Source organism: Cupressus sempervirens, chromosome 8 (genome assembly GCF_028749045.1).
Source record: "Cupressus sempervirens isolate cs-2001-9-10 chromosome 8, ASM2874904v1, whole genome shotgun sequence".
Classification (NCBI taxonomy): domain Eukaryota; kingdom Viridiplantae; phylum Streptophyta; class Pinopsida; order Cupressales; family Cupressaceae; genus Cupressus; species Cupressus sempervirens.
In genome coordinates, this window is record NC_143125.1 from 794,783,740 (window position 1) to 794,804,812 (window position 21,073).

At 36.3% G+C, this 21,073-nt stretch overlaps 1 protein-coding gene across 4 annotated transcripts; it reads right to left on the reverse strand.

The window, feature by feature from the left end:
- Positions 1-14,411: 14,411 nt before the first annotated feature.
- Positions 14,412-17,303, reverse strand: LOC149544796 (protein WUSCHEL-like). Of its 4 annotated transcripts, XM_089795367.1 has the most exons (4): positions 17,050-17,197; positions 16,660-16,853; positions 15,597-15,929; positions 14,412-15,212 (listed from the first exon to the last, which is right to left on the reverse strand). In XM_089795367.1, exons 2-4 carry the CDS (start codon positions 16,781-16,783, stop codon positions 14,749-14,751), a joined length of 921 nt encoding a protein of 306 aa, XP_089651493.1. In that variant the 5' UTR covers positions 16,784-16,853; positions 17,050-17,197; the 3' UTR covers positions 14,412-14,748. The 4 variants fall into 4 exon arrangements, with proteins under 4 accessions (XP_089651493.1, XP_089651495.1, XP_089651494.1 ...); XM_089795369.1 differs by lacking the exon at positions 16,660-16,853 and having other exon boundaries at positions 17,155-17,303; XM_089795368.1 differs by lacking the exon at positions 16,660-16,853 and having other exon boundaries at positions 17,050-17,195.
- Between the last annotated feature and the right edge of the window lie 3,770 nt (positions 17,304-21,073).

Genomic DNA, 21,073 nt, shown 5'->3' on the forward strand with positions numbered 1-21,073 from the left:
CCAAGTGATTTTCTAGTGATAGATTTGTTCAAAAAATTTATATCTTTTACCAAGGATCAATGGCATTCGGGAGCAGTGGTAGCACAAAGGCAAAGAAGGGTTTAGAGATGCTAGTAAAGGGTGTAGAATGGAATGCGCCGAACATCAAAATTATTTCGGCCGTTGCAGAATCACTTGACCCTAACAGTGCTCAATCTCAAATTCCACCAAAGGTACTCCTTATAAATGATATTCGTACACATTTTAAATGTTTTATTCAAGAGATTGGAAACCTAGAGATGGACAATGCCCTAGGATAAATGGGTGTTGATGGCTCTTTAAAACCCAATCATAAGCATCTTGAAACCAAAGGCTTGACTCATATCTCGCATATGCCAAGAAGCTTCCAAACCAGGTGGATTAGATCTATTTTGAGTCGACTACACAATGGGAAACTATAGTTAGAGCAGCCAGTGTTAATCACAAAGAAGATGATTCACAAAATCACAGGTCTCCTTATGCTCAACAAAGTGAAGGTTACCAAAACCCTAGGAAGGGGTGAGTTACAGAAGCATACCCTAGCTGAATGGGATGGTAGAGGTTTGAAGGTTAGCATCGTATCTTATGTCAAATTAAGATTTGGCATTCATGTCATTGCCCACAAAATCTATAGCTCTAATCGACTTAACAGTGTACCCTCTGAGGCTGTGGATTTGGCCTTCAAAATTGTAAAGAAGAACCTTGAATTTGACCTGTCAAAATTACTATTGAAACAATTAAACAAGAACATGGATAGTATAAGGCCTTCAAAGAAAAATCCCTATAAATTTGGTTCTCTGTTGACTTTTTTATTCTTCTATATTCAAAAATTCTTTCTGTCTAAAGGAACTATAGTATGGAGAAAAGATATTCCCATTCTTTATTAGATAAATGAGTTTGTAGCAAAAATGGGTGAAAATTTTGATAGTATCATGGATAATTATTTTGAATATTTCAAGGAAAGGATGAATAATAGGTTTCGAATTCCATCAAAGTTGGTTGAAGACTACAAAGATGATGTATGCTTTATGGTTGATTGTGATAAAGTATACATTTAGGCAGTCAGACCCCGAGTTGCATGGGTGAAACCTCTTCCTTATGAGGTTAATATTGATGAGGGAAGGGAAATTATTGAAGCACTGGTGAATGAGATAATAGACCCAAAACAACCAATTTTCAAAACATATGATGAGGCAAAGGCTAGAATTGAGCCTGAAATCAAGCTACCCCAGGCTATAAGCAAAGGCAAGAGGAAGATAGCTAAGTTGAAAACTGCTACCGACCCTCTTATGCTTACAGAAGGAAAAGGTGAGGATGAAGAAGATGATGAAGAAGAAGAAGGAGGCAAAGAAAAAGAAGAACATGAATCTGAAGAGGAACTGCCAAAGAAGAAAGGTAAGCCGATTATTACAAAACCTAAGAAGAAGCCTACTGTAGTATTCTCTAGAAGAACCAGAAAAGGCAAGCAGGAACCTATACTTGTCAGGCCTCCACTCACATTTGAGGGAAGGCTTAAACAACTAGAAGAGGGAGCAGGCATCACAAATTTTAAGGCATTGAAATTTGAAACAAGAACTGATGCTGAGAAAATGTAGATTGAGGAACTGGTACTCAATAAGATGGGAAAATGGAAATACTCCCTGGACCAGCTCGCCCCTGAAATCTCCAAAGAACTGTTGGAGAGATTACAACCAAGATGGGAGTGAGCTATCCAAATGGCCAAAAACATATATGAGCAATCCCTGAGGAATCTTCTACCGAGTCTTACTGAAGCAAAATTAAAGGCAGCAATGAAGAAACATGAAGGTAAAATGATGATTAGATTTCACACATGTTTGATTTTAATTAAAGACATTGAGCATGTTGTAAATGATGCAACAAACATGTGGAAGAACATCTATCATCTGCAAAAGCCCAGTGAAGATCTAGTTGAAATCAAGGATGATGATAACAGTGATAGTGGTGATTTTGATAGCACTCCATCCATCACAGTTACTCCAAGAGAGCTGCATGCACTAATGGTAGAAAAAGAGGAAGAAGACAAGAAGGAAGAAGCACACGAGGAAGGAAAAGATGAAGAGGATCCAGTTAAAATTGTAGCAGAAGTGATTGCATCCCTTCCTCACTCTCCACCAAAAATTGTTATATCCACTATGGAGACAACTTCTACAAGTGAGATTGTGAGCACAATTGCCACATCAATTGCTCAATCTTCACCAGCCACCTCCCAGCTCCAAGTATATGAAACAGATGTGCGGAGCACTTCATCTATCGAGTTGTCTATCACTTCTTTAGCTACCAAGCTAGCCTCCTTAGTTCCTTCACCATTAGTGAGTGTATCAGTAAGTTCAAAAATTTTGTTTTCATCAATTCTAGTAAGTTCTATAGTTTTGTTTTCGTTAGCATCATCTGTATCCACTTCCACTCCAATCAGTTCTACTATGGTACTTTACCAAGTATGATACCATTTTTGGGAAGTGTTTCAATTTTTGATTCGATTAGTACTTCTATTGGCATTCAATCCTCAAGTCCTATCCCAGTTTTTGCTACTAGCCCTTCTATCTCCACTATTGTGTTTGTTCCTAAGGTCAAACCAGTCATCATAGAAGTCAAACAAAAGCATCTGTTAAAACTTTTGATCATTGGAAAGGAAATTGCAGAAGATATTGAATTAGACACAGAGATAGTAATTCCAAAGATTGACTATGACAATGCTACCATTGAAGAGATGATGTTAGCTAGTCAACTCATAGAGATGAAAGCTACGCAGAAATAATTAAGATTAGAAAGGGATAAGGAATATAGAATAATTGAAAATGCCAAGAATATAATTATAGATTCCATAGGTGTTGAAGTAGATTCTACTCAACACATTTTGATTTAGTTAGAAGAGGGTGTACAGAAATTTAATGAGGATTCTTTTGGTCAAGAAAAACTTATTGAGAAAGCTGAAAAGAAATTTGATAATAAGGTGCTAGAGCATATTGCTCAAAAGATAGCAATAAAGCAAGTTGAATTGTCAATATTTTTGGGAAATTTTGAAAATTCTTTTAATAATGCAGCATCACTTTTTGCTAAATTTTGTGATGTTTCTGGTTTTACCAAAGAAATAAAGGATAAGTTAAATAAGATTGACATTGATATGCAATCAAGTGCATCCAATTTGAAGGTGGACTCCTCCTCCACAACCTCCCATCACACGAAGATCAGATATTTGGCAGATGTACAGGCAGAACTATTGAGAGAGGAAGCTAGGATCCAGTCTACACTCATAGACATCCAGAACATGATCCTTCCTATCATGGACACAATCGAAAAACATCTTGTTCATTAAAAAACATTGGCCCAAGATCAGAACTTCTCAGTGGCTGATCACTTGATCCAATTATCAACAGAAGTTCAAATTGCTCTCTCCACCTGTCAAATTTTGTAGTAGACTTGGGATAGTACTTTTGCAACCATCCTTAAGGTACATCAAGAATTTCTATCTCACTTTTGTGTAGCCATATAAATTGTATATATGCAGTCCTTTGGCATTATTTTCAAAAAGGGGGAGAGATTCAGAGATTCAGCATAATAAATGAGGAGAGTTATCACTATAAGTGATAGGGGGAGTTAGCACTCATTAGAGTTAGCATGTGTACATAAGTATCTTTGTATATACATTATAAGTCATCAAAAAGGTATATAGAAATGTATATGCAGCAGTTCTACAAAGATCAATTTTGACAAACCAAAATTCATTGAGTCAGGTAATGTACATATGTTTTGGCTTATAAGTGTTTTGTCACTAATGCCAAAGGGGGAGATTGTTGGCATTAAGTTATTATTTCCATTAGTGACAACACTTATCTATATCGATATAGCTACGAAGCTCAGCACTCAGTTTCCTACACTCACTGAGCTTCATAGTTTACACCAAGCATCTATAGTGTATACCTAGCATTCAGTGGTTACCTTATAGGTTCATCACTTAAGTAGTTCATACTGGGCTTCACAGTTCACACCGAGCATTCTGGTGTTAACCGAGCTTCATAGTGTTTATCGAGTAATGAAAGTGCAGTATTTACTGAGTGATGAAAGTGTAGTATTTACCAATTGGTGGAAGCACAGTGTTTACCGAGTAATGAAAGTATAGTGTTTGCCAAGTGAAAGCGAGGTAAAAAAAGGATTTAGTTTTTACCGAGTGATACTATATCTACCGAGTCTCCAATGGTTATCGAGTTCAGAACTACATCAAGTGATTAGTATAGACTAAGCCTTCACTTCTACTGAGTGCATGACAATGCCGAGTAATGCAGTGGACGCCGAGTATCAGAAGGTCACTGAGTTAGTTCAGTAAACTCAAGTTTTCTACTGTTTGGCCGACTCAATAATGTTTTGTTCACTTGTGTTTTAGCCGACCTTGCAATTGTATTTATTGGAATGATATATATGTAATGTATTATATCATTTACAATGAATGGATTAGAGTAATAAGAGAGGCATGTAATGCTTTGAAGTGTAAATACGAATCAACAAAAGAGCAGAATATTCAGCAAGGTCTACAAGGAGTAGTAAAGATTCATCAGTCACAAGAGGTGATCTATACTTCAAAGATCTAATCAACAAATCAAGTTTGTAAGTAGATACACTATTTTATCCTAACAGGTCAATCAATTTTTGTAAATCCTTTAACAAGGCAGACTTAACAGTCTTTGTATAAATCTCCTAACAGAGTGCATACTTTAGTGTATGTTTGTAAATCCTTTGACAAGGTGGACCTAGCAGTCATTTGTGCTCCTAATAGGGTAGATCACCAGAAGTGGTCAATGTAAGCCTTAACAGGTCAACTTCATACTGCAGTAATGAAGTTTTGTGGGTATCATCCCCACCTCAGTTTTACTTTCTATTTGGAAGGTTTTTGGGTCACGAAATCACTGTGTACATGTGTTATAAATGCTTGTTCTCTCATATATGCAGTAGATTAGATGAATGAATTGAGAATAGTATATATGGTTAAAGTGCTGAATTGATTTAAAGTTTTGAAGTTACTGATTCACCCCTCCCCTCTCAGTAACATATCATATCTTGAATATTTCTAAAAATTGAATTGATTTAAAGTTTTGAAGTTATTGATTCACCCCTCCCCTCTCAGTAACATATCATATCTTGAATATTTCCAACAATTGTTATGTTTTGTGATAACACAAGTGCAATTAACATCTCCAAGAATCCAGTGATGCATTCAAAAACCAAGCATATTGCCATAAAATATCATTTTGTTAGAGAATTGGTGCAAGAAAAGGAAATAAGATTGGAATATGTGCATACAAAGGAACAAATTGCCGACATATTCACAAAGCCTTTACCTAATGATACATTCTTATATCTAAGAGGTAAATCAGGGGTCATTCCCTTATCTGAAGCTCACTAAAATATAGTTTTAGTGATGCATCAATAGGAACAAAATTGAAAATCTATCAGTTGATACAGCAAACCAATGAAGATATTGCATATGAATTAGTACATTAGGTACAATGTTATTCAGTTCTTTTGAGTTGTCTTTGGCATGTGTTGTCAAAGAGGAAGAATATACTATCATATCTTTTCGAAATTTACAAATAATAAGAGTTTGTGTAAGAGGGAGAGATTATTATGAAAGAGGGAGTTTTGTATTCTGTCATTAAAAGACTTGTTTTAAAATTTCATTCTACTATGACATGTTGCGTTACCATCAATGCAAAAGAGGGAGATTGTTGGATACAATTGTTCAATTGTGTGTTGTCTTTGATGTCACACAAATTTCATATTGTTGGTGTAAATAAGTATTTACTTATTACACTTACTTAAGTTTACTTAGGTTAATGCATTATTTAATTATTTTGCATTATTTAATTATTTTTATTTGTGAGACACTTAGGAGTTTGCACACCTTTTGAGTTTTCATGTAGACAACACAGAAGTACGCAACTCTATTTAAGCATATGGTGTCTACAAAACTATTTTGCGTGTCACACCCTTGTAGGTTTATCCTCTCATCATCGCACATATTTCTGTGCTTAATGGAGGATAACCCATATCTGGTGGAAATGTACTTGGTTGTATGACACATCATGATGCTAACTTCTATGCATTCTAGAAGCTCTCCTGAGGCCTTTATATACATGCACTCCTAGTGTACTCCAATGAACCAGTTATTGAATACATTGTTATTCTGATCATACTCTCTCTTTTTGGTCTACTGTGTGCTTGTGTTTGAGTTCTTAGTTTCTGGGTGAATTTTTCCCTTAGGAAAATTCTTACATGGTATCAGAGCTTCTTGGAGATTTTCTCATCACAAGCCATTCGAGACCTCTTGCTTGCTTCATCACCTCAGCCCGAATCCAGAGTGCTGCAGAAATTGGGAGCGTCCAGCATTAGATCTGACCTCGCCATTGCGTCTGGAATGCTGAACCGGTGAAAATCAACTATAAGCACACCTACCTTGGCTCATAGTCGACTGTGAGGCAAATTTTTTTTGAAAATCAGAACCTGGAAGCCCCGATTTGCAGTATGGGTATGGTCATTTTTGCAAATTTATTTGATTAATTTCGAATCTACAATTTTTCATTTCTCCGTATTTTTTTCTATCAGTATATTTCGCGAAAATTTTTAGCAAAATTTCAAAGAAATTTTTTTTGACAAACCTAGGCTGTGACACCCCAGATCTACCATTTTGTAGAGGGTTTATTATTTGTCACAGGGTTTAATTCACAAAGGGCTGTACGGAATAAACTGTGACAACTTTCGTCACAAATTTCCCACTGGCCTCACACCATAATCCGGAAAACATATATTACCCAGCGACGACCCTTACTAGCGGCTAAGCCTACAAGCTGTAGCCCACCTTATTTACTTTACCTTCTGTGGCCCTTTTGTTTTAAAGAGTCTGCAGACCCTACACACGGTTGATATGGGATAATTCCCATTGACGTTCACGACAGTGCAGGATCTTCGGTGACCCGCGTAGCAATTTGGGTTTCCTGGCAGCTGCACATTTGAATTTCTCGCAATGTAGCAAGTTCACGGTAGTGGGTAACGAGATTTTGACATCGCAAAAAATGTCAGCATTGTAGACAGTTTCTCTGGTGCGACAACAACATGTTTGCTTTCTCGCCCATGCCCAAAGCTTTTTTTGGCATTCATTTTGAGAAATCTAGCAGCTATTCGATCCGGTGCTATTTTTGATTTTTTGACTGTAATTGTTCCTTTCCGACATTGTTTTAAAACTCCCACCCACTACTGTGTTTTGCCATGCTGACTAATACATGTACAGAACTAACACGTTCGCAGACCGTTTAACGCTGGTCACACATCATCGCTTGCTGACTCACCAGTCCCATAAGTAGTGATAGCCAGATTGCCATGTCACTCGTGGAACTGGACAGCACTACCACGTCAGTAGAAAATTTTTGACATGTGTCATTTCATATAGTACGGACACATCCAATCAGCGTGCCACGTCACTACAGGGCATGTTTTTCTTGCTGACATCATCTTTCCCTAAGGTTAAAATTGATGACCATTTGACCATCATTCCTAGGCAATTTACAACTACAGAGATGGTCGTTTGACCGTCAAATTTATACTCGTAGTTTTCCTTCGAGACCCCTCTCCAAATTGCTTTTCAGTTTGGCAGCCTGACTTTGCAAGCTCCTAACTTGGACATCCGGACTCCAATTCAGGTGCAATTTTTTTTGAAATTGGGTAAAATTTCCTGAATTTTCCATTAGTGGTGTTGTTTTCTAGTTTTGGTGCATAGATTTTGTAAAAATTGCATTTTTTGTGACTGTACCTGCATAATCTTGCATTTTTCAACTTTAGAAGCTCCGTACGGGCACATCTGGTCACTTTTTGAAGTTCCATTTTTTTGAAAGTGTGTATTTTTTTGTCTACTTTCCAGATCTAAAGTCAGATTCTAGGTTTGTGTGGACCAATTTGTCACTTTCAGAATTAGGCCTTCTTTGGCATTGTAAAGTTTTGATTTTTTTTCAGAATTGTTGTAAAACTAAGCTACAGTGCTTAAGTGATAGATTTAAGCCTCATAAGCCAGTTGTAAAAAAAAAATCAAAAAGTCAACTTTGTTCATTTTGACAAGTGGGCCATTGTAAACACACTAATTATAAAGTGCCAACAACATCCTTTTTTGGGGGGGTCTTTTGATTGAGTGAAAAGGGGGGGTGTGTACTGTGTTTCTTGTGTCTCTATTTTGTTCTCTTTCATTTCTGCATCATGGGCTTTAAATGTCCTCCTCTAACTTCACGCAACTATTCCACATGGAAAGATATTGCATGGAGTAGATTAATGGAAAAAGGATATAGTCTTTATGTTGATGGTACAATTACCAAACCTACTGATGCTAAAGAACTCATTGATTGGCAAAGACAATACCAACAAGCTTTAGGTGTTATCAGAAGTTGTGTACATGGAGATCTTCTCTTTCACATTAAAAATTGTTTAGAATCTAAAGAAGCTTGGGATAAACTTGAATAGTTGTATGGTAAAGTGCATAAAGAAAAGGAATTTCAGATTGAAGATGATCTACTTCTCTTGGATCCTAAGAATTATGACAGAATTCAAGATTATATCATCAAAGTCAATGAGTATAGGGCACTTCTTAAAGATTGTGGAAATCTCATGAAAGATGATAGATTGATTCATCACATCCTAAAAAAGCTACCTTTTGAGTACGCCAACTTTGTTTCGAGTTTTAATACTCATAGGTTGACCATGGGATCTGCTTACCAGAAGCCTTCCTTTGATGGATTTGTAGACATGTTGATTGTTGAACAATCTCACTTGGTGGATTTTGGACTTCTCAAGTCATCAAAGACCAAATCCTTGATGGCTAGTGATGATTCCAAATCAAGTCAAGGGGGAAAAAGCAAGAAGAAGAAGAAGCAGTGGAAGCAGAAAACACAATCTGAGACACAACAATTCTCCTCTCAACAAGATGGTTCTTCTTCAAACAAGAAGTGAAGTAATGAAAAGAAGGACAAACTCTTTTGTGCATACTTCAAAAAGCCAAATCATGATGAGCATCATTGCAAGACAAAAAGAATCGATGAGTTAGAAAACCTACTCAAGAAGAACAAGATTCAAGTGCCAGGTACTTCCAAGGATTCTACTCCAACCTCTTCAAAAGGTAAAGGTCAAGCACTTATGGCAAACACTAGTTCTTCTTCGAAATTGATACTTGACTCAGGTGCCTCTTACCACATGGGTTCTTCAAAGGAAGACTTTTCTTTATTGAAGTAGTCAAAGGTACCACACATCTTCATGAGAGATGATACTAAGATGGAAGTTAAAGGGAAAGGACATCTAGAAATGGAAGATGGGGAATTCAAAGATGTTCTCTACGTTCCAAATCTAAGCTTCAATCTCCTATCAGTTTACCAAATCACTCACCTTGGAGATGGTCATAAGGTTGAGTTCCTTCTCGATTCAGTGATGGTGCAAAGTCTCAAAGATGATTCATTGGTAGCAGTGGGGAAAGTCAATGATGACAAGAGGCTATACTCTTTCTCCCACCTTGTGCCTAAGAGTCCTTCTCAAGCCTTGTTAACTCACTCTACTACTCAAATCAACTTATGGCATGAGCGGTTTGGTCACCTTGACTTCCGCTCTCTTCAGCAACTTTGCTCTAAACATATGGTCAAAGGTCTACCCAACATCAACTTTTCTAAGGGAGAATGTTCATCTTGTTCAGTGGATATGAATCTCAAGGAGAAGTATGATAAAGGGAAGTCTTCTAGAGCTCCAGTTGTTCTTCAGCTAGTTCATATGGTATTAGCAAGACCCTTCGCAGTGACCTTAGTCAGCCAAGGCTGCTACATACTCATATTTTTTGATGACTTTTCGAGATTCACTTGGGTCTTCTTCCTTCATCATAAGAATGAATTGGTTCATAAGCTTCAAGACTTCAAGGCTCATGTTGAACACAAGTCAAGGAAATCCATCAAAGTACTAAGAGTGGACAATGAGAACAGATATGTTGACAGAAGACTCAATAACTTTTACAAAATTGAGGGAATTGACCTTCAGAACTCACCAGCATTTAGTCCGCATAAGACCGATGTTGCAGCTATGAGGATTAGGACTCTCAAGACCATGGCAAGTTGCATGATAAAGGCCAAGTCTCTCAATCCTACACTTGAAGTTGAAGCCATTAGCAGTGCTACTCACATACTTAATAGGTCTCCTCATCCAGCCTTAGATGGCAAGACTCCTTTTGAGGCATGGTGCGGAAGAAAACCCGTTGTGAGTCACCTTAGAGTCTTCAGTTGTCTAGCATGGGCAAACCTTTCTTCCAAGAGTTACAAGGCACCATCACCTAGGCCTTGTACCTTTATCAGTTATGAAGACAATGTGAAGGCTTACAGACTGATGGATCCAAAGACACACGAAATTTTTGTGGAGAAGGATGTTCACTTTGAGGAAAGTTCACCAAGCTTATCCTCTACTCCTCTACACATATCATACATAGTGGAAACTGATAGTGACACGAGCGATAGTGCTTCAATAGGTTCAAACATGTGGGGTTCTATTGATAGTTGTAGTGAGAGGTCACATTAGTCCAGTCCACATGCTTATATTGCCACAGTGAAAGGTCCAACACAACATGGTACATCTCATCTTCCAGCTCCAGCTTTAGTTGACTTGGGAGACAAACTTGACTTACATCTTCTCATTGATGATGATTCTTCTATAGTTGTTGCGAGGGCTCACTCTGACCCTCATGTCCATTCTCTACATGATCAATCCACTCAGGTTGGTGTGATTGTGGATCCTTATGAACAAAAATTAGTGGAGGGCTCTTTGTTAGTTGAGGAGATAGATGGTTCAGTGGAATAGGTTCAACAAACATCCTTGCCAGATCTGCCTTCATTCTTTTCAGCACAGTTGGAAGGGGTGAACTTCAGTATCAGTACAGGGATACTTGAGCAGGTTTCAGGGCTAGCACACATCTTCAAGAGTGTACCTTTGCCATTGTTTCTTCCTAAGGGGAGGAACACTATACTGCATTCTTGGACTAGCTTCTTCATCGGAGCGGCTTTCACTTGTAGGCATTCTTCTTTTGGGGGGGGGAGCCTATTCTGTCTCTCTTCCTTCTCTCATTCTCTTATGTATATACTAGATGTATGTTGTAATGGGGGGGTCTTGATTACTCCATCCATCAATGCATCCTTACTTATCTCTCTTTTTGGGGGAGGGTTTTTCCCATGAGGTTTTCCCTCTTTCCCCGCTTTATGGGAGATTGCATCTTCATTATGTACATGGGTACCTAACATGGCCTACTAGCCGAGACCCATTATGCATCTTCATCCTAGTTCGTAAGCTTATGGGAATTCCCCTAAGTTACACTTAAGGGGAGGTGTTGGTGTAAATAAGTATTTACTTATTACACTTACTTAAGTTTACTTAGGTTAATGCATTATTTAATTATTTTGCATTATTTTATTATTTTTATTTGTGAGACACTTAGGATTTTGTACACCTTTTGAGATGTCATGTAGACAACATAAGAGTACACAACTCTATTTAAGCACATGGTGTCTACAACATTGTTTTGCGTGTCACACCCTTGTAGGCTTATCCTCTCATCATCGCACATACTTTCATGCTTAATAGAGGATAACCCATATCTAGTGGACATGTGCTTGGTTGTATGACACATCATGATGCTAACTTCTATGCATTCTAGAAGTTCTCCTGAGGCCTTTATATACAGGCACTCCTAGTGTACTCTAATGAACCAGTTATTGAATACATTGTTATTCTGATCATACTCTCTCTCTTTGGTCTATTATGTGCTTGTGTTTGAGTTCTTAGTTCCTAGGTGAATTTTGCCCTTAGGAAAATTCTTACAAATATCAGTCATCAGATAGTGTCTACTGAGCTCAGAAGGTCAGCAAGGAAAAAGATAGTGTCTACCGAGCTCAAAAGGTCAGCAAGGCAAAGGATAGTGTCTACCGAGCTTAGAAGGTCAGCAAGGCAAAGGATAGTGTCTACCAATCTCAGAAGGTTAGCAAGGCAAAGGATAGTGTCTACCGAGCTCAGAAGGTCAGCGAGGCAAAGGATAGTATCTACCGAGCTTAGAAGGTCAGCGAGGAAAAGGATAGTGTCTACTGAGCTCAAAAGGTTAGCGAGGCAAAGGATAGTGTCTACCAAGCTCAGAAGGTCAGCGGGGCAAAGGATAGTCTACCAAGCTCAAAAGGTCAGCGAGGAAAAGGATAGTATCTACCGAGCTCAAAAGGTCAACAAGGCAAAGGATAGTGCCTACCGAGCTCAAAAGGTCAGCGAGGCAAATGATAGTGTCTACCAAGCTCAGAAGATCAGCGAGGCAAAGGATAGTGTCTACCGAGCTCAGAAGGTCAGTGAGGCAAAGGATAGTGTCTACCGAGCTTAGAAGGTCAACAAGGCAAAGGATAGTGTCTACCGAGCTAAGAAGGTCAGCTAGAAAAATGACAATGTTTACCAAGCTTTCAAGGTAATCAAATAAATTTAGTTCTTACCAAGATCACTCGGTAATCGAAGAAAATGTGACAGAAACAATTCTTACCGAGTTCACTCGGTCATCAAAGATAATTTGGAAGAAGCAATTCTTACCAAGCTCACTCGGTCATCAAAGGTAATTTGGAAGAAGCAGTTCTTACCAATGGGATTCAGTTCTTACCAAGTAAACTCAGTAGCCAAAGGATTTTAAGGATATTACAATGTTAATCGAGTCAAGAAGGTTAACTCAGGAAGTTTTTGGAAGAAGTATTTACTGAGCAGGGTCGACCAGTAAAGGATTTCATTGTTTTATGAAATATCATTTATTTGTTCAGAGTAATATCTGTAGCTGACTGATGTATGGTTATTGGTAAATGTAACATGTGAATGAGCCGACTTGACAATCTGAATGGTATAAGTAAGAGGCCAAGTTGCAAATTGTAAGTGGAAAAAGAATGTGGAATTAATGTGATATGAAGACTGATTATTGTGGAAGCAGATTTGAAGGATGATCAGAGATCATTGAGGAGCAGCAGAGCCATATTTGATCAAGGAGGATCTAATGATGCTGAACAGAGACCTGTAACCAGCAAATTCAGTTGCATCTTGTTCAGGGTTGGCTCTTAATAGGGCTTACTTTAGAAGAGTGAAAAATTGGTGGTTTTTCCCATATTGGGTTTCCACGTTAAATCTGGTGTCTCTAGTGTTCACTTTGTTTTTAGTTACATACATGAATGCTTGAAAATAAGTAATAATTTAATTTACTGAGTTAAAACATTGTTTACCGAGTATCAGCAGTAACTAGATCTTTAAGACATCTAAGGGATCTATGGATTAATTTTTGTTTGTAACTAATTCACCCCCCCCTCAGTTACTCTATCCTTAATCCCAACATGTGATGCTCATTGATCTGATCAAGATCAATGGTCACACAAAATCTGTGTTACATAGGACCTTTTCTCAATAAAATAATCAAGTCCGATGCAAACAAAACACGGCTAATAAAGGTTTAAACAATATTTTAATGAAATTATGCTTGCACAAGCCCAACCTTAGGTTAAAATGATATCCCTTAAAAATCATTTTTCTGGAAAATTAATTTCGAAGATTTTCAAACTGGGGTAAAATAAAATAGGGCACTAGTGTTTTCTAAAGATTTCTCTAAAGACAAACCTTGATAATTTGATAGAATTTCAAAGACACAGAGACTAGGCTATGAACTAGGGCAATCTAAGGGTTTGAAAAATACAAAGAACAAAACCCTAATTTGCAAGACACAAAGACTCAAATGATTTTTCACTAATTTTTTTTCAAAATTTCTGCATTGTGAAAAATTAGACCAACAGGAGGTTCTACCATCTATTATAGAGTTAGATTCAATGCTACAAAAATATCCTTGGAGTGCACCATTTGAACTAAGAAGCATCTCCTTGAGAATGTTGTCTAAAAGATTAGGGCTCTCTATGTATGTCTACCATCAAAATTGTTAACTAGGTTTTGAAAAATGAGTTGCATGAATGGTAAGTGTTACTTACATTACCACAACTAGATAGAGTTTGGCAAGTAGGGGAAGGCCAAAAGCCTTAAACTTTCAGTGTTAGCATTTGTTATTATAAATTGTTCCAGAATTAATTTCTTCAACTTCAAATAAATTGACGAGCTTCTCTCCCTCTATCACTCATATAAAGTCTTCCTATTCTCCATATTCGTCATCATCCTCATCTTTTATACTCATTTATATTATAAAATGATTCTAAAACAATTTCTCATCAATAATCAAATCTAAATTTAATTTCTTAAATTTAAATCATATATATTATGATTTCTATAGAAAAATCACACTAATGATATGCTCACATTTTACTAGAATACACTAATTATATAATTTAAAAAACAATTCCCTTTCTATTTAGTAAGCCCCATGTAGAGCTACATTTCAACAACAAATTTCAATTAAGTTAATGGACCAAAATATGCCCCGGATGGTGAAGAACTGATATTTCCCATTACAAAGTCACACTTTGAGCACATCATTATAATGCACTAAATTATCCGTATCTTTTCTTTCATTGTATACACACATCATGGTGTCGCCACATGTAGTTTAGAGTCTTACATTTTTCAGGACTGATTAAGGATGCAACTCCATAATTGTCAGATCACTGCAATAAAGAGCACCTCAGCTCAGCTCAAATATTCTCTAGAGATGCCTTGCTATTCCCAACAACTAAGAGAGAGGTCTAGTGGATCCTTCATTCTACAATAATCATTGTCTTCATGCAACCATGAGCTACAATTATTGTTGCAATTATTGCAATATTTTTGGGCTGGCTTGTCATGGCACATTCCTTCATACTGCAAAGGGAAAAGCTGCAGAGTCTCTGGCTCATATACTCCACAACCACTTTCTTTTTCTTCTATGATGATTCCTCTTTGCTTTGACAAGGCTGCTGTGCTATTCAAATCATACCCACTTGATCCAAACCCAATACTTCCTCTATTCTCATCAACTCTCCCTATTTTGTTGGTGTTGTTCATAACAGGATTACACTGTAATCCTTGACCAAAACCTTGTATCCATTTGCTCATGCCATCTTTGTAACCCTGGGAGGACTCCATTCCCTTTGCATAGAGAGGCCTGCTGTTATGAAAATCCCTGCATGATATAGTTCCATACACTGCAAAATGAAATACAACATTTGAGAAAACAGCTAAAGACAACTTGTAACATACAAACAGATAAATAATCTCCTTATGTTCTCTACCACAAAGCTGATGATGGATTACAGAGTGTGATCTGAAACGTTAGATGCTAAAAAACAGAAAAAATAATGAGTCGAAAAGATATCCAGAGATCAATGAGGACATTTGTTCAGCATACTTTCTCAATACCAATAGCAACTACATACACTTTTTCATGATTTTGCTTATAACATGGTATGTTAGTAGATAAATAGAGAGATATTGAACCAAAATGATGTTCATATGAATATGCTCACTCTAATTTCTTTCATGGAATCTGCTATACGTCAATAAATATTTTTATGGATAGGTGGTCTTACATTGAAGGGAAGAATCATCATCTTCTGGTATCCAAGTTTCTGAATCGGCTGAAGGCTTTTGAAGAACATTATTACTAGTAGAGCGCCTTCTTTTCTGTCTTTCTCTAGCTTTGTGATTCTGAAACCAGTAGAAGACATTTTTGCCTTCTATCTTTCCATAGCGCCTGAGTTGTGAGGAGATCTGCTGTATTTGTTCAGCAGTGGGAGTCCTCATCCCTGATCTGTACAGCTCTTTCAGTATAGTCACTTGCTCTGCTGTTGGATTCCATCTTGACCCACTTGAGGATTGTGGTGTTAACATGTTCATCACATCATTTCCATGCTCTTCTACTTCTGCATAAAAGATGAGGAGGTGTCAAATCTGAATAAACCTCAAAGCCCATCTTTCAAAGCTCAAGTGCAAACTAGCAAATATTAGGGAACTAAAACTTAGTGATACAAAATTCTTATTGGGTCCTTGCAAAACCACAACTAGATAACACCAAGAACATGTATATAAAAGGAAGAGCTCTCAATGTCATCAAGCCTGAACTTCTTTTAATCAGAAACAACACTACAGAAATGGTGGAAAGACACTAAAAATCAAACAACATTCAGAGTTTGAAGTGATATGCATTGGAACAAGAGACACCATTAGATTCAAACAACATTTTTCTTCCTAGTTTTTCTTTCTGATGATGAATCACTGAGTAGAAACATGAGCAAAGAAAAATATACAGTTTACACGTATAAAATCATTCGAATTCAATAAATTGTGTAAAGCTTATTGCATCTAACACCATTAGATATCATGAACAGAACACCCTACAAACAAAAAATAAAGTTCATGGACCTAAGTACCATTTGAATGTAACAAACCTTACTACTGTCAGTGCATCTCACAATCAAAATCGACAAGAACTTATGATGTGTACACACAGAGAAAGATCATCAAAATCTTATAAAAGGCATTTTTTGTATTCAAAGAATATGCTCACAATCAGAGTGTAACATATACATAATATATACGCTAGTAAAAAGTATGATATGTGCATGTATATGCATTGTGTATACCCTCACACACCATGAGAAGTTTGGCAATAATGGTTGTCATTTTCATTGGAAAGCTTGTGGTGGAGTATGTGATGTGCCATTCCAAGGTGACCCATGTTAGTTTTCTTCTTTGTTAACCTTTCCATTCCTCCCATGAAATCACCCTTGACACAGAGGAAACGGCAGCTGAAACTTGTTGTGTTCTAAGATCCCTCTTTTTCCTTCCTAATGATAGATATGAGGAAAAGAAGGGAGAAGAAGAAGAAGTCAGAGATAAGAAGCAAATGATTCAGTAATATAAGAGTAGTCCATGGACATCTGTGCCCTTCCAACTCTGACAAAGGCTATCTATATTCATGGGAATGCAGCAGACAAAACCTTGAGACTGAATTTCATCAGCCAAAAGCAAAAGAAGACTTACCTTGGACAATGGGCAAGATTGCAGGGGTGGCAAACTTTGAGGAAAGCTCAAAAGAGGTTTGAATATACTTTCCAAGTTATAAAAACATTAAAGCCCATTTATTACCTCACGGAGAATCCAAATTCTTTGAAGATAATGATGAGTGCAAGGAGTTGGCTTTGTATTTAACTCTCCATAAGGTTGCCCACAATAACCAAGAAAATTCGTGCACCCACATTGTCTTTCTCTATTTGTGTTTTAATGGAGTTGGGTTTTGTGTGCAGCCCACAAGTATTGGGGAAAAGAAGAGGAGGATTTGAAAAAGAGTCATGATCTTCTCCACTAAAATCTTAATGTCAAACTTTTTGTTAGGGTTATCATTAGTATTCCCCAACAAACATCATTTTTCTTCGTTAGTGCTTGAACTATTGAGTATACTTTCTTGTCAATAGATTGTATCACACAACCTTTCCATTTCTTCTTGTGAATGCTTGGGTTATATATAATTATATTTCTTGTCAGCAGATTCCTAATCTTAATCTTTTAATGTTTTCCTGCTTTAATCTTGTGTGCAATCATGAATTTTGTTGACTTTCATAGAATACTCACACGAATTGAAAGATTTAAGGACAAAATCAATCTGCATGGGCGGCTAAAATGCCACACATTCTATCTATTTGGGTGTTGGCGCATATGGGAGGGAAAGGCCATCTTGTATAATTGGTATATTATATTTTCCAAAGTAGAGGATAAGCTAAATGATTACCCCTCAAACTCCTCTGTATGAAACGTCATCATGAGTTAAGTACTATGCTTACCTCAGTTCCCTCTAAGCTAAAACATTTGAGGTTCTAGTTATCAATATCTGTCCATGTACTAGATCTAGCACATTTGAGGTCTTAGTTATTAATTTTTGTGCATGGATTAGATATGCGACACTTGAAATGCATAAATTACAATTGTGCCTGTCGATGCATTTTGAACTCATTGGTTGGATTACAATAGTTGGTGAGTTTCCAATATGTTATTAGTATATGTTGCTTTTTGTATTAACTTTTCATATATTTTATGATAATTAAAATTTTAAAAAATAATTGGAATGTGAGTAAGAGAAGCTAGTTTTGATCTGTATGTTTGTGTTACTCTTTTTTAATAAGACATTGGAAATTTGTATATCTGTTTGTGTTTAGTATATGAGTTCTATGATTTCTTGTTGTTGAAGTGGTCCATTTTAAAGGTGCCCAAACATTATTTTTCCTATTCATACCAAACAATTTGTTGATCTAAGCCATTGTAGCATATAAGAAGCATTGCACCATTTTTGTGTTGAACATATTCTATGAGGTATGTCATCCATCAAGAAAATGTTGAACTTCCAATTCTTTGTTTTGATAGAGTTTTAACTCCAATCTTTGACTTACTTATTGAAAAATGAGGCTTTTCTATCCCACTCTATCTCTCAATTACTTCTTCAAGAATATATCTCAAAAAGAAGAAAATAGTTAAGATTCTTGGTAAGAGAGATTTCCTTAAGAATATCATCTCGTGTCATATCAAACTCCCTAATTTGAGAGGCTTGATGTCATCAAAGAAATTATTAGGATTAAAGTGTTAGTTACCTTGTTATCCAATGTATATTTTGGTATGTTTCCAACACTCTTGGAAAGTATATATGGATACCAACAGTGTAATTGAAGAAATAATTTGTAAATTGGATATTTGAAATATTCTTTCTATTTTTAGTTATATGAATTTATAGAGGTAGAGTATCATGTAACAGTTTGTTTTGGAGATAGTCATCTGAGGTTTAGAGGCCTCATGAAAAGTATAATGAATTGAGAAGATCAGTAGGACAAAAAAAAATTGTATTCCTATCAATGAATGCAATATGTAGCTTAAAAAATGCTACTCAAGATAATAAAGTCCCTAGGAGAAAATGCTCATCTGCTACCTCACGAAACTATTGCTCTTGTGAATTAAGGGATGAATATAGAGGAATATTTCCTTTATACTAAACTATGCTAAAAAATGAAACAACACAAAATAAATATGAAAAGGGAAATAGTATCAATTTTTATATCATAGAAGAGGAATGAGAAGAATTAATACTACTTCTAGTTAAAACTAGGGTTGCTTCAACTTGGACACTAGTGTGCCACGAAGATGCATTGAAAGAGCATCCTTGAGTTGTTGAAATTCTTGCATCACCCAAAAATATTTCCTTTCTATTTGTTTGTTAATCTAGTTGGAAAATTTATGTGTTCTAGGTAGTGATCATTCTAGTCGACTCATTATCTAATGTGATCCTCATGGTGTGGTCAAGACATCATGAAGATCCTATGTCTATCTTCATAGCTCAATTTGATGTTTCTAGATGAAGTTATCTTATGATTGATTTGGTCCTATATGTGGTTTCCTATTCTAATAGCTAGGTTGACTTGAATCATCATGTGATGGTGTTTCATGATTGGTGAAGCTAATTGACACATTTCTCTATGTTCTTATGCATGTGGCCAATCTCCTTATGTGGTAACATGTCATGATGTATCCATTTGGGGGTATTCTTATGGATTTTGGTCCTTACTATATGGCGTAAATTTCTTTCTCATATCTTAGAGAGTGTTGATGGGATAAGCCGACTTGTAGTTGGCAATCTTGTATATAATTATGATAATAGTTCTTGTTTAGAAGAGGGAAAGGAGAGGGTAGTCATATAGTAAGTTGGTATTGAGGAGAGCCAATATATCTCATCTAGTAAAGATTAAGGATGTGGTTGATATCCTTAGTAATGATGCATGTCTATTGAAATCCATAATCTACAACTGTAGGAAAACTTGATGATTATTTAAGTTCATCAATCCTTATTTGCTAGTGCAGATTATTGCTTTGTTTTTTTTTGTTACATTGTGTTGTCTCTAGTTGAATGATTGGACATCTCCTAAGGGAATTCTCTTTTCATAACTTTGTTAAGTTGTCTATGTGCATAACACTATTATTTGTAGAAATAAGGACATAAATATCTAAAAAGAGATTCAGAGCATCTCCCTGTTCATTGCACATGTTAATCATCTACATATAGTAAGATGGAGAAAGTTGTTGGTATTGTATAGGTGCATGGCCTAGTCAAACATTAAATTGGTTTTTCTATGTCCACAAACAAAGAGATATATAGATTTAACATAAGATCACATAATATAACCAATCCCTACTATAGAGGAAAACCTCTATTAATAAAGATAAAATGATAAGGATATATGTAGATGAAATTTACAAACATTGGTCCTTAATCACCTATTTCTAATTCAAAGTTCCACTTGGCACAAATGTAATATACACATAACTATGAGCATCTTTCTCATCTCCTTTTTCTCCTAGTTGGACCATGTATTCATTTAGTAGAGTCCCAAATGAAAAAACTTTGAGTAGCTCTGCAAGAATGTTCATCAATGTTGTTAGATCTAATAATTTTCATTACATCAAAAGATCCACCCGTTAATGCTAGATACAACTGTTAGACTTATAAAAGACAAAAAAGTCTATTGAACCATATCACAAACCCAATGAGTGACACTAGAAAACTAAAAACAACCACCATTCCAACATTATTCATGGCCTATGTGGATTTGAACTTGTGACCAAGATCTGATACCACATATTAGAAGTAATAGTTGTGCACCAAAATATTGACCTACCAATACTCAATAAAATCACTAGATTTATAGAATACAAATGAGGCTATTAAACCATGTCACAAAACCTATGAGGGAGGGTATCGCACTGCTAATAGACACTACATGTAGTGCCCTTCATTTTATTCTTAGAGGGGATGACCCTACATAGTATACAAAATAAACACTCTAAAGTACATCATTAGATATTTATGAAATAAACTTTTTCACCACATGTCAAATTAGTATGTTTCCTAAAAGGATAATCTTGACAAAATAACAACGAATTTCCAACACGATGATGATTTGGTCACAACTAGCACCCATGTTGGTTATAGCCAATAAAAACACCACAATAGGCTCTTATGACAAAGATT